This window comes from Protopterus annectens, chromosome 4.part1, assembly GCF_019279795.1.
Source record: "Protopterus annectens isolate FY-2018-M chromosome 4.part1, PAN1.0, whole genome shotgun sequence".
Classification (NCBI taxonomy): Eukaryota; Metazoa; Chordata; order Ceratodontiformes; family Protopteridae; genus Protopterus; species Protopterus annectens.
The window spans coordinates 394629141-394644026 of record NC_056734.1 but is presented as its reverse complement, the minus strand read 5'-3'; the positions used below and the strand labels follow the sequence as shown (position 1 = coordinate 394644026).

General features: G+C 46.2%; 1 protein-coding gene across 5 annotated transcripts in view; it reads right to left on the bottom strand.

Moving 5' to 3' along the window:
- The window catches only part of LOC122800880 (LIM domain containing preferred translocation partner in lipoma), a 3822027-nt gene that overhangs the window by 2168175 nt on the left and 1638966 nt on the right, over positions 1-14886 (bottom strand). For 4 of the 5 annotated variants that reach the window (XM_044070213.1, XM_044070214.1, XM_044070215.1 and 1 more), the window contains one exon: positions 6898-7013. In XM_044070213.1, the coding sequence (XP_043926148.1) occupies positions 6898-7013 (116 nt within the window). The remainder of the gene's footprint in view (positions 1-6897; positions 7014-14886) is intronic. The other variant, XM_044070216.1, reaches the window with a different exon arrangement.

Here is a 14886-nt window from a genome sequence, read left to right as displayed (position 1 = left end):
GTTGGACGGAAGCCTTCTAGCTTATCAGTGGGAGTAGTAAGCAGCAGGTAGCCTATCTACCACAAGAGGAGTGGTCCCTGGCCCAGAAATTGTAGTTATTGGCTGTTTGAGCAGTTTTTTTTCCATCTCTTTCAACTTTCTGGTTTGGAAGACGCACTTGTGCCCGTTTCCCTCCTTTCCTATAACTAGCCTAGTCCAGTTACAGAGTTGCTGTATCCAGGATTGTTAGTAAGCTTCTGAGCCTCCAAGCCTTTCTGTGTTGGAGGAAAGCCTTCTAGCTTATCAGTGGGAGTGGTAAGCACTAGGTAGCTTATCCTCCACGGGAAGAGTGAGTTTTGACCCAGAAATTGTAGTTTATTTAGCCGTTTGGGCAGTTTTCCATCTCTTTCAACTTGCTGGCTTAAAAGCCTACATTTGTACTTGTTCCCCGCCTTTCCTGTAACTAGTATAGTCCAAGTATAGATTTGCTGTATTCCAGGACTCTTTGTAAGCTTCTGAGCCCCCCAAGCTTTTCTGTGTTGGAGGGAATATTCCAGGACTCTTTGTAAGCTTCTGAGCCCCCCAAGCTTTTCTGTGTTGGAGGGAAGCCTGCTAGCTTATCAGTGGGAGTCATAAGCATTAGGTAGCCTATCTACCACAAGAGGAGTGATTCCTGGCCCAGAAATTGTAGCTATTGGCCGTTTGGGCAGTTATTTTCCATCAATTTCAATTCTGGTTTAAAAGCCGCACTTGCGCTTGTTTCTCATCTTTCTGTAACTAGCCTAGTCCAGATACAGAGTTGCTGTATCCAGGACTGTTGGTAAGCTTCTGAGCCCCGCAAGCCTTTCTGTGTTGGAAGAAAGCCTTCTAGCTTATCAGTGGGAGTGGTAAGCACTAGGTAGCCTTGTCTACCACGAGAGGAGAGGTTCTTGGCCCAGAAATTGTAGTTTATTGACCATTTGGACAGTTTGTCCATCTCTTTCAACTTTCTGGTTTAAAAGACTACATCTGCACTTGTTTCCCATCTTTACTGTAACTAACCTACTGGGTAGCACTAGAAAGCCTTAAACTGATACAAGCCTTCTAGCTTAGGAGTGAGACTGTGGAGTGATTAAGTATCGATTTTCTGTACTTTCTTGCTGAAATTAACTGTTTTCTGCCTAAACGCATATTTTGCAGTGTTTATTGTGATTGAAAAGCTTGTTTTTTTCACATATTGTACTTATTTGACTACCTGCACTTTTAAAAAGTTGTTTTTTGCTTAAATAATTTGTTTAACTGTTGTAGGCTACACACTAAATTGCAATAGCCTTTTCTGATCGTTTAAAGCTGTTTTAAGTGTATTTTTTACTGTTTTTGCCTTATCTTTTCACAAAAAAAAAAAAAAAATTCCTTGTTGCCTGCCTTTCTAAACTAGTATAGTTCAGTTTTCAGGCTAGCGCTAAATTCAGGGCTATGATACTAGTTTCTGAGTTGCCCATACCTTACTTGGATAGAAGGAAGTTTCTCTGTTCACCTGTGAGAGAGGGGAGCTTTGAGAAACCTATCTGTCCCTGGAGGAGTGGTTCCAGCCCAGAAGTTGGTAGTTTATTGGCTAATTTATATCTCTTTCATTTCCCTACTATAAAAACCGCGGTTGCACGGTATTGCGCACCGGGCAGTGCCGGTTAGCTACGGTTAAATTATTCCCGGCTCCACTAAGTCTCCTCCTCTGTTTTTCCCTTGAAACTAGTCTAACTCTCAGCCTAAGCACTCAGAAAGCATCTTACAGCCCAGCACTTGCTCAGACCTAATAGCAAGCACTAATATACCCTGACACTGATTGCCCAGCAGGGAAAGGCTCTTTATTCACCCCTCACCAACCAAGTGACTAAGCAGCTCACCCTACTATTCAGGCAACTTCGGGTGCGTTCTCCAGTCCAGCTGGTGAATCTGGGTATCCTAAGGCAGTGTTAAAACTGCCTCACGTACACAGACAGCCCTCTCCTCCTACCACAAACCACTAACACATGCGAGAGATGCAATTATACAGCCAAACTGGAAGCTAAGCTGCCTCCACCCAAGACTAGAACAGACAGTCAAGAGGAGAACGTTAACATTTGCACCACAACTCCAGCAGCACACAGACCTACTAAAACAACACTGGCAAAAAATACACAAATGCACAAAATCATACTTGGAGGCTCTAAATAAAAACCTGCAAAAGCATCAGAGACCTCCAAAGCAGACACCCAAACAACTTGCACTTCCCGTCACAAACCAGACAACACATTAAACACAAAATCAGTGTGCCGCACAATCAAAGCCCTTAAGGCGAAATAACATACCTAACACACTAGTAATAGGTGAATCTATAGTCAGGCACACTGACATCCTACTCACTAGGCTGGATAAGCAGAAGGTTACTGTTAGCTGCCTGTCGGGAGCCAGAATCCGCCACATAACATAAGCACTCAGGTCACTCCAGAACAAGTACAAATATGACTCTGTCACTGTTCATGTTGGTGTGAATGACCTGAGACGTACCTCCCTGGACTACATGAAGAGAGACATGGAAGAGCTCTCTGATCATGTAGCCCAGGCTGCTATGACCCTGACCCTGAGAAGCATCCTGCCCTCACCAAGAATACCACCTCAGTATAAAGAAAAAATGATAAATTTCAACAATTGGCTAAGCTTCTGGTGTCATTCAAAGGGGATCCAGTGTCTGTCAGCCTGGGACAACATGCTCGACAAGCCGCGTTGCTTCGAAAGAGACGGCTTGCACCTGTCACCCCCTAGGCTTTCATATACTGGCCAAGGCTCTTGCTGCACCCATACTGCCTTTTTGGCAAGGCTCAAAAGTCAAACCCATCTCCGTAAACAGCACAATTAACAAAAAACTGAGGGTTATGCTACTCAACACTAGGAGTTTAAATCTCAAAATGCACGCGCTCGAAGCACTCGTCAGTATGGAGAATGTCGACATCTGTGCAGTAACTGAAACCTGGTTCAAGGCTCCAGAGAGCACCCCAGCACTACCGGGCTACAACTCAAACCATACGTTTCGGCCACAGAACATGGACCGAAACTCAAAAGGAGGGGGGTATATCCATATTCATCAAGGATACCTACACCTCCAGGTTAGTGGCGCAGCATGATACCTCTGAGATCATCCATGTGCAACTAACATCGGGCAAATCTGCAATGCAAATTGTGGCCTGCTACAGACCACCTTCCATGACCCAGGACCACCACTCCAACTTGCTGGAGACACTGGAAAGCATGAAGGTCCTACCAAACACCCTGATATTGGGTGATTTCAATTACCCTACCATTCACTGGGAAAACTACTCAAGTACAAATTGCCAGGCCCAGCGCTTCCTAGAATTCATCAACTCAAACGCCCTGGATCAGCTAGTAAACTCCCCTACCAGAGGTGTAAACAAACTGGACCTGGTCATCGCCAACATGGCCAACAGGTGTTCCACACCGGAAGTCAACCAGTCACTGGTTAGATCAGACCATAAACTAATCACTCTAGATGTCACCACCCCACCACCACCCCCAACTAAAGAAACCACAGTAAAAAAAACTTTTCTAAAGCAAACTTCACCTTAATTAAGACAGAGGTGGTAAGTTTCACAGCCTCCATGCTAAAGGATAACGCTGCCCAAGATGCAGAAACCTTTACAAATGCACTCTATGAGCACCTACAAGGATGCATGGATCGTGCCATCCCTAGCAAAACCAAGACTCACTCCTCTAAGAGAAGGAAACCAGTTTGGTGGACCCTGCAATAAACAGGCTATACAATAGAAGGAGGAAACTATTTCAGAAAAAAAGCAAATCCCAAGAAGGAAAGACATCCCTGATCAGTATCAGTAAGAAGCTGAGGTCCCTCATGAAATCATCCAAGGCTAACTTCGAAAGAAAAATAGCCAAGGATTCAAAAGATAACCACAAAGCCTTATTTAGCTATGTTAAGAATCTAAGTGGCAATTTGTAGATATGCACTGAACTAGTGCAAAATAGCACAAAATATACTGAACCTACTGATATTGCCAACATCTTGGCAGATAGATTCAGTGCAAACTTCACCCCCCTCTCACCTCCAAAAGAGCCCACAACAATACCGGAAAAGTGTAGTGTCCCAAAAATTACAGACACACAGGTGAAAACAGCCCTTTCAAAAGCCAAAAACACAGCATCAATGGGACCAAATGGTGTCCCAGGCTGCGTCTTGCACGAAATACAGAACTAACTAACCCCCCACCTAAACACGCTGTTCAACCTCAGCCTCTCCACAGGCTACGTGCCCACAGAATGGCGCACAGCAACCGTTATTCCTCTCCACAAAGGAGGGACCACAACTGACCCTGGTAACTATCGCCCCATAAGCCTGACTAGCCTGGTCTGCAAGGCTATGGAGCGCATCATCATGGAACTCATTAACAAAGACAATGGGAACCTCCAAACACATGACCCAACCCAGTTCGGCTTTAAGGGCAGATAATGCCTACTAAACCTGGTTGACTTCTTTGAGATAGTCACAAAGGCAATAGACAAGGGAAAGGTGGTTCACACAGCCTACCTTGACCTCGTCAAGGCTTTCGACACCATTCCCCACTCGGGTATTACAGAAAAAATCACCAGCCTGAACATAAACCCTTACGTCACGAGATGGGTTGCCAACTGACTTACAGACAGAACTCACACAGTAAGAATAGCGGGCTCCAGGTCCAACTCTAAACCAGTCACAAGTGGTGTCCCGCATGGCTCGGTCCTGGGACCCCTACTGTCCGGCATATACTTCTCAGAAGTACATGCAAACACAGGAGGACTATGGCTAACCAAGTTCACCGATGACTGCAAACTGGGAGCCATAATTGACTCTCCGGCTGACACGGACATCCTCAAAAGGGCCTTACTGGGACGGACACCTGGTGTCAAAGTCATGGCCTCAAGCTAAATGCCAAAAAATGCATAGTCATCCCATTTGGGAAAAACAAAATACCCACGAATTACCACATAGGTGGCAGCCCCCTTAATACAGAAGAGGTAATAAGAGATTTGGGGACCTAAGCAGATAGTAATCTCTCCTTTGACAATCATATTGCCAAAGTAGTTAGGAAATCCTTCTATGTGGCCCATCTAATTACTAAAGGGTTCGCATATAGAAATAAAGAGGTTATAGTGCCCCTCTACTCGTCACTCATTAGACCCATCATAGAGTACAATGCTCCATTTGGGATGTACCTCACAAGACACTTCCAACAGCTGGAAAGACCACAAAAGTACCTCACCAAGAGGATTACTGGTCTCAAACATATGTCTTATGCAGCCCGACTGAAAAAACTCCAGCTGTAAGCAGTGGCATATCGCTTACTCAGAGGTGATCTCTGCCTGACTTACAAAGCCATGTCTAACTCAGAATTGATGGACATGCTCCACCTAAAGAAATACAAGTCACTGCGAGCCATGCGCTCTAGTGAGCTAAACCTCGCCACAACAATAAATAGAACATGCTGGAGGGATAGATTCCTGTCACAGAGACTCTCCATGCTTTGGAACAAAATTCCAAATTACATCAGGCAGAGCCCATCACTAACACTCTTCAACAGAAACCTTGATGAGTGGATGGGTAACAGAAAATACACCCCTGGGATAACTTCATTGGCTCTGCTTGACAGAGGATCAATTAATTAATCAATGGGGCGGCGAAAGCCGACACACTCTGGCTAGGCTTATAAATGCCCTTGGGCAGATATAGCCAGTACCTACCTATGAACATATATATATATATATATATATATATATATATATATATATTATATGTATATATGTGCACACACACACAAACACCCACATTGCCTAGAGGCAACAGTAAGTAAAACAGTGATATTTAAATAGCCAATGCACTAGACTTGTAAAGATATCTGTGCTAACAACTTGACAGTTCTGGCTCAGTGAATAATGTGGGATTGTTATTTGAATGCCATTGCTTATAAAGCATATTAAAAGTAGTGACCATACCAATTTTATGCAACACAATCCAAAATTTGTCAGGGCATACTCAAGGCCCACCATTTTCCCAAGATATATGCAAATGTCCCAATTCATTACCTTAGTTGTTGTTGTGTCGTTCGGCTTTTCCCGTTTAGGGGTCGCCACAGTGGAACTCCGGTCCATTAATGATTGGCAGTAGATTTTTACGTGCCGAGTTGCCGGCCCTGACGCATAACCTTCAACGAAGGTACGCCCATTCACACATGTCTCCACACAGAAGACGCTCTAGCTGAGAGTCGAAAAGGACATCTTACTGTGAGGCAACAATGCTATCGCAGCACCACCACCGCAGTATATCTACTAAATTATATGCCGACATGAAGCCCCAATGGTCATTTAATCTGAAGATTATTTTTAAGCAAATAAGCTATGCAGATTGCTCATTCACATGCATCAGCTATTCTCCAAGCAGGAGTGCAGAAGGGAAACAAGTAAGCACATGGACATGCTGCCATGCCAAAGACTAATAATGTTCATTACAACTTTCAAAAGGTCTGAAAGATTTACTAAGTAATAACATAAAATGGTTTCAATCTTATCAGTTCATTGCAAACTGCTTGAAGCGCTTCACAGATTCGTAACTTCGTGGATGTTTTGAAGACTTAAATTATAGGATATAACCACTTCTCATCACTACATTCAGTGGTCAGTAGCATTAGTTGTATATTGACTTTATTAGAAATGATAAAAGCACTAAAAGCTATTTTTAAATCTTACTGTATTTGAGCAATGCAGTTTTCATTTATTTTTGCATTAATTAAATCACTGGGTATGACTGACTTCCCAATTTTCCTGGATAAAAAAAATGTTTGATTTTTTTTTTTCATCTTTAAGAAATTAAAACAAACCCTAGAAAAATATAAATTTTACCTTAACATTGAATACTGCTTCATCATCTCCAAGTGGTGGTGGAGGAAAAGACCCGGAGGGCAGCTGAAGGTTGCTAAGGTCTTCCATTGATGGAGGAGGTGGAGGAGGAAAATCTCCTATAAAACAAAAAGCAATACTATAGATAAGTAATAAAGGGTTATTAGGGTGCATGGTATGAAAGCAGTGCATTTTTTCAGGTCAGCAACTGAGACGGATTTAATTACTAACAGCTTTAATATGGCACAAAAACTACAGATGTAGCTCAACTGAAGAAAATACATAAAGTCTTCACCTTAATGTTTCCTTTACAACAATTTTAAACAAGGCCACATATTTCAGTGCAGCATAAAATGAAACATTTACTGTTGAGCTTATTCTTTATATGGGACATGCTCCTGAAACAAATGGTAGGATCTGCATTCATGTCTCTTTTCATACATCTAATAACATACTGCTACACTGGCAGCTAAAGTAGGGTGGCACTGTACATAACTCAGTGAAATAAGCTTTGTTGCCTCTTCAATCACAAACTAAGCTGTGATGACTAGTTTATAAAAAATGGTTGCTGGTGTACAACATCATATTGATGTAACATGTACTCAGTTTATCAGAGTTAGACTTTTGTCACTTGTGTGCCTATCCTAATGACGTAACAGTGCAAGCTTAACAAGATCAAATTAACTCAGCTACAGTTAAAATTGTAAAACAATTCCATTATTTAAATACATACCAGTAAAGGTATAAACTGGGTGCCAATATATTAAAAGTAGTAAACATACAATAAATTATCACTAATACAACCTTCATATTTGCCACTTTCTTTTTAGTAAAATTTTGTCTTTTGGGAATAAAGACTGGTCAGATGTCTGAGAAAAACATTTAAACTTCAAATCATCATCCACCAGTCAGCAGTCTTAAAAATCAAGCTTACCCAAAAATTGAACTCAGTATAACACATACAGAAATGTACTCCTAGTCCACAATACAAATGGACAAAGCAATATATAACTATTATTTCCCATGGGCAAGAAAATTTAAATAAATAAATAAAATCCACCCAAAATGTGGCTTGTTGGACTTGAAATCATACTGGAATAAGCCAACAAATCAATAAACAAGTAAAGTACAGTACAGAAACAGTGGCTATAAGTTTTTATAATAATTTTCCACTGTAGAAAATACACATGTGGAATGCAGCCAAATTCTAAAATTTTATAAAACAGAGAGAAGAAAACAGTCCAAAAGGGACTGGTGTCCACCCTAAATCTATTACTCTCCTATAATGTACTTAATTGTTACAAAATTTAATTTTATTGGACATTTCTCTACATAAACAGCACCACAAACTATCCATCTGTGCAAAATCCCTCTGACCTCCAACTTGAAGTCTCCACAATTAGTGGATATGTTGCAGTGACTGACCTGTCTTTCAGGCTTTGCTTGAAGTGTAAGAGGATACATTGCATTCCTCCTGCATTTACAGAATGTATTACATTCACTGAGCACTCAATTGTAAGTGAAGGAAGTTCTACAAACAGACAGAAGGAATACTCACTGCAAATTACTGGTTGAAGCCTGCATCTGACTAGTGCAGTAAAAGTAATAAAAAGCAAAGACTGCTTTTGGCCCCGCAACGGGAAACCACACCACTTGCACCCTTAACGAAAATAATCAACTTCTAACTCAGTTCAGTTTGGGGAGGCAGTGTCACCGCTTGCGAGATGACATACACAGAATGTCTGCATAACAATTCAAAATGCTGTTAACAGACTGACAAGCAGGTTAATCACAGCAGAAGAAGTGAGAGCAATGAATAAGGAATTTATGGATTTTTTTTCTTTTTTTCCACGGTATTGATCAGTCTAGAGTTACTATCTACATAGACTCACAATCCAAGTGATGCAGATCCCATGTACGAGGTACAGAGGTCTTGCCCTTGCAGATGAGTGTGTGTGTGTGTGTGTGTGTGTGTGTGTGTGTGTGTATGTACATGTCACATATACACACTCCTCTGCTACTTTAAACACACCAACTCTGATACTGCATAACCATGACGGAAAAGGGCAAATTTATTTATCCCACTGTCTTCAATTTTCAAGAAGATACAAACTACGCCATATTTTTTAGCAGTGTAAATAAATGGAAATTAGAAGTTATGTACTCACCATAACGTTCCATCTGAGTACGTGACTTCATTTGGATGCAACCTGTGGGTATCGGATCCGACCTCGGATCCGAGCTGGCATTTCAAAAGCTTAGGATCCGAGCTCCTAGCTCCTCCCTCTACCCATAATCCCCTGCCAAGCCCTAACTGACCTCAGATTGAGTTTGCCTAGTGAATACTAGTATAAAAAGTATCTGAACACAGGAATAACTCTTACTCTATATAGGTCAGGGGGATGGAGGGGGGGGATGGTTGCATCCAAATGAAGTCACCTACTCAGATGGAACGTTATGGTGAGTACATAACTTCTAAATCTGAAGTAGGCAGACTTAATTTGTCTGCAACCTGTGGGACAGAGTCCCCAGCTACCTAAATCTTGGGCGGCCGTCATGGAAGGATGTTCCGGAGCACCGCTGAGCCAAAGGATGCTCTCCCCCTGGAAACAACATCCACCTTATAATGAGAAATAAAGGTATGAGACGAGGCCCAAGTGGCTGCTGCACAGATATCATCCAATGGCACTCGGGACTTAAAAGCGGCTGAAGTGGAAACTGCCCTAGTAGAGTGAGCTGTAACCTTCTGAGGAGCAGGCCTACCTGAAGTGTCATAAGCCTGCAAAATTCAATTAGCAATCCATCTCGACAGTGTGACTTTGGAGACTGCTTTACCCATAGCAAATTTAGCAAAGGAGACGAACAGTTGATCTGATTGTCTATGACCAGCCGTTCTGTGGATGTAGAAGCGCAATTGTCTATGAACATCTAAAGAATGCAGCTTATATTCTCCTTTGTTTTTATAGTTGGGAAAAAAAACAGGTAAATTGATTGATTGGTTAATATTAGATTCCGAAGAAACTTTTGGAAGAAAAGATGGATTGGTCCTGAGGCACACCCTATCAGGGAAAAAAGGAGAGGTAAGGCGGTTTGACGCATAGAGCCTGGAGTTCCGACACTCTTCTGGCTGATGTGACAGCTACCAGGAAGGCAGTCTTCCATGAAAGGTACTTTAGATCTACAGAAGCTGCAGGCTCAAAGGGGGGAGCAGTAAGGGCCTGTAGTACTAAGGATAGGTCCCAAGGTGGCACAGCTTCTTTGACCGGTGGCCTCAATAGAAAAACTCCTTTAAGAAAGGTCTTGCAAAGTTTTGCAGTCATGAGGGGAGCTGACTCATGACCCACATGATAATGGGAAATCGCTGCCATTTGTACCTTTACCGTGGAAGAACTGGCCCCCTGATGAAAGAGGTCTGTTAAGAAGTCCAGTACCGCCGACACTGGTGCCGAAAAAGGATCAACATTGTTCTGAATCGCCCAAATAGAAAACCTTTTCCATTTGCTCCGATAAACCTTCCTAGTGGAAGGTTTATGAGCCGCCACTAAAATGGCCTTGACAGGTGACGAGATACCGGGAGTCCTAATCAAGGATGGAACTGGAGCAGCCAGGCTGCCAATCTCAAGGTGTGTAGATTCAGAATCGGGAGTCCTTGAGGATGGGAAATGAGATCCGGGATCGGATCCAGAATCCAGGGTGGATTCACTTTGTGAGACCATACATAAGGGAACCAAGGCTGACGAGGCCAGAACGGGGCAATGAGAATCATTCTGCTCCCCAAACTGTTGGCTTTCTGCAAGAGCCTCTGCATTAGAGGTAGTGGAGGATAGGCATAAAGGAGACCGGGAGGCCAAGCATGCACCAGTCGTCTCGGGGATTCCCAGGTGGGGAAGCAGAGCGAAGAAACTGTCGCATTTGGCGTTTGAGTGAGAAGCAAAAAGATCGCAACAGGGTTGCCCCCAGATGGCAAAAATCTTCTTCGCTACCAGAGGATTGAGAGACCATTCGTGAGGGGAAAGAATGGTGCGACTGAGCTTGTCCGCAAGTATGTTGGACCTTCCTGGAATGTGCGTTGCTACAAGAAAGCGTTTGGTGGAAATTGCCCATTCCCAGACTCTCATGGCCTCTCGACAAAGGGGATAGGACCTGGTTCCCCCCTGCTTGTTGATGTACCAGACTACCGATATGTTGTCTGTCTGGATCGCAATAGTCCCTGTAGGAAGAAGGCTGTGAAGTGCTTGCAACGCTAGGAGCACCGCCCTCATCTCCAGGACATTTATATGCAACGAGGTCTCTGAATTGTTCCACGTGCCTTGGACAATCTTGCCCGCAGAATGCCCCCCCCCACCCGAGGCGAGAAGCGTCCGTAGTCACCGTGGCTAGGGGGAATGTTGCACAAAAGGGTCTCCCTGCTAGAAGCTCCGGTGACTGGAGCCACCAAAACAGGGAGTCCCTGCATGCCTTGCTGATCGCTATCGGGCTGTTGAGAGAGGAGTACAGCGGAGACCACTGGACCTGTAGGGTCCATTGAAAAACCTGCATGTGTAAGTGAGCATGGAGAAGAAGTGGAATAGCTGCTGCCATTGAACCCAGTGCCCTCAGGACCGAAGCCGCCGTCGGAAACGGTTGCAGGACTGCTGTGATATGACACCTCAGGCTGGACAGTCGATCTGGAGTGAGGAAGGCCCACATTGATCTTGTGTCCAACCTTCCTCCTATGAAATCTATAAGCTGTGTGGGGTGCAGTAAAGATTTTTCCAAGTTTATGGTGATGCCCAGCCTTGGGGCTATAAGGAGGAAATAGTCCCTGGCTGAGCACAGTAGATGCCTTGATGATGCCGTGAGGAGCCAGTCGTCCAGGTACGGAAAGACCTGTAATCCCTGGAGTCTCAGGTGGGCCGCTACTACCGCTAGTACCTTGGTGAACACCCTGGGGGCAGAGGTGAGACCAAAGGGAAGGACCCTGAACTGGTAGTGGCTGGCTCCCAGCCGGAAGCGAAGGAACCTCCTGGACCGTCTGTCCATCCGAATGTGGTAGTATGCGTCCTTGAGGTCAATAGAGCATATCCAATCATTCTCCCGCAAAAGGGGGAGTATAGATTGTAGAGTGACCATCCAGAACTTTTGCTTGGTTACAGACAGGTTCAGCAGGGAAAGGTCTAAGATCGGTCTTAAGTCCCCCGTTTTCTTTGGCACCAAGAAGAACCTAGAGTAAAACCCTGATCCGGACTGATCTCGGGGGACGCGCTGGATGGCTCTTTTGTCTAACAGCTGCTCGATTTCGACAGCTGCTGCCTCCCTTTGGTCGGGTGGTACATCGGGGAGGCTGCGGGATCTGGGGATTTTGCTCAGGGGGATGGCATAACCTCTGGATATCACACGAAGCACCCAACGGTCTGATGTGATTGACTCCCAAGAAGTCAGGTGCCTCGAAAAATGCCCCCCGACTGCCTCAACAGATGGACAGTCGGGCAACCCTTCAGGGCTGTTGCGTGGGTCTGTCAGAGAAAGGTTCTCTGGACCCAAAGTTCCTAGGAGCCCCTCTGCCTCTGGGACGGCGACCTCCTTGTCCTCCTCTGCCACAGAAGGGCTGGTTATCCGGAGCAGGTTGGGACTGCTGCGACTTCCGGAACCACATCTTCTTCTGTCCCTTTTGGTTCTTCGAGAAGGACCTCTGGGGAGCTGAGAAGCGGACTCCAATGGCAGACAGCATCTTCCCGTCCTTCTCGCTCTGGACGAACGTTTCACGAACGGCTTTGCCAAACAAGGCAGAACCATCAAAAGGGGCATTCACGAAGGTCGCTTTGAAGGGCTCAGCAAAGTCACAGTGGCGGAGCCAGGCCTGACGCCTCATGATGAGGCCCGCTCCACTAGCTCTAGCGGCTCCCTCAGTTGCATGAGAAAGTAGCCGCATAGAAGTATTAGAAACTGATCTGAGAGTGGCCATTCGGGTGGAGTACACATGCTTGTCCTCCGCCGACATGGACTCTGGGGGAGATGCCGCGTACTCTTTAATCAGGTCTCGCTGCATCCTGATAACACGTGCCATGTAGTTCAGCACTCTCAAAGAGAAGGTTGATGAACTAAAAGCTCGCTTCCCAATGCGATCCATCGAGCGGGACTCTTTGCTCGGAGGATGCATAGAGGGACTTTCCTGGGCTAATTCCCTCTTTGTGGCTGCGGCCATCATCATAGCATCTACCGGGGGGCCCTTGCTCCAATGAGTGCGGTCCGTCGGTGGGCTCAGGATTCGATCTGGACGCTTGGGGACAGGCTCAATGGTGTCCGGTTCCTTCCATGCTCTGGTGGAAATAAGGTCCACCAGAGGATCGGCAGGAGGGGACACCCAAGAGGTAGATGGGCCCGCCTCGAATGCCTCCAAGAACAGAGACTCGTCTGAGGAGGCATTGGGGGCAGACCACCCCCCCCGATTCTAAGCATCTCCATAATGTCTCCAAAGGAGACGTCCTCCGGGGGTGACCTTGGGGAGCCCTCCCCTTCATCCAAGTCTGTGTCTTCTGTAATGGACTCAGGGGAGTCCACGTGTCTCCTTTTACACTTACGCTTCCGAGGCACTTCCTCGGGGGGAGTGTCCGAGGAGTCCTCTTCAACAGCCAGATGTTCCAAAGGAACTACTTGGGACATCGAGGCGGGCTGTCCCTGGGACCGGCTGATAGGAGCCTGGCCCAGCTGCAAGGGAGTGCGGGGTGGAGCCGTGGCAGGGACCGGGGGTCCGGTAGTCCTCAACAGTGCCCTTTCCACTACGTCGAAAGCCGAGGGAGAGCTGGCCTCTCTAAGCCCCGAGAGCCGACCCCCACTCGGATCCGACGCACGGATCAGAGCCGAAGCCAAGACCGTCGGATCCGAGAGACCGGTGCGCTCCGACCTAGACGGAGCCGAAGACACACCAGCTCCCTCGGATCCGAGGCTAGGCCCTCGGCTCCGAGAGGTCAGGTCCGAAGTACCCGAAGCACTCAAGGGATGGATCGGATCCGAGGTGCGCCGACTGATCGGATCCAAACCACCCCCGGATCCAACTCTGCCCGGCTCCGACAGCTCCGAACCCGGGAGACGGGTCGGAGAAGGAGCCAAGGGGGCGAAAAATGGGGTCAAAGCCCCTCCCGGTTGGGGGGGGGCTAAGAGCACTTCCATTTGCATCTGGGCCTGGATGAAACGCCTCATCATCCGGTCCATGTCTGCCTCTGACATAGAGAATGTGGATCTAGATGAGGCCACCGAAGCGGACCTAGAGAGCCACCTCGGAGACCTGACTGAAGGGCTAGCCTCCTCCTCCTCGGGCCCAGAAGAGAACCGAGGGGAGTGGAGCCGAGGAGGAGGAGATCTAGAAGACACAGGAGAGGCCCGCTTGGACAGAGGGGCCGAGCTTGAGGTCTCGGCCCTCCGTTTGTGGTGCCTATCCTTGTGTCTCTCCTTCTGTCTCTCTTTCTCCCTAATGGTCTCCCTCTCCTCCGGCTTTTTGGTGGGAGGTTGAGTCCCTGCTGAGGAAGGGGAGACCGCAGCACTCAAAGAAGGCTGCTGGCTAGCAGGGGCAGAGGCCGAAGCCGCATCTGGAGGGAGAAGTCCCGCCAGAACAATCTTCGACCTCCGCTCCCTTAAAGCTCGGGGGTTGAACCCTGCACATATGGTACAACCAGATGACAGGTGTTCAACCCCCAAGCATTTAAAGCACCGAGTGTGGCCATCAGCTGGGTAATAGCTTGTGGCCACACTCGGTACATTTTGAGAAAATTGCCTTAGGATTTTCTGCCATACTAATCCTTAGGCCTAACACACACAGTTGACACAAACACACCAAAACTACGCAAACCCGAGAAAAAAATTACAAAGGTAAAGAGAGGAAAGCCTAACGCACACACTCAAACTGAGTAAAGAGTAAAAATTAAAGATTTTTCAGTCAAAACTTATCTTCACAATTTAAACTGTCAGGAGCTCAAGGAGTCCGTTGCTACATGAAAAGCGGCAAACGAAATCTGA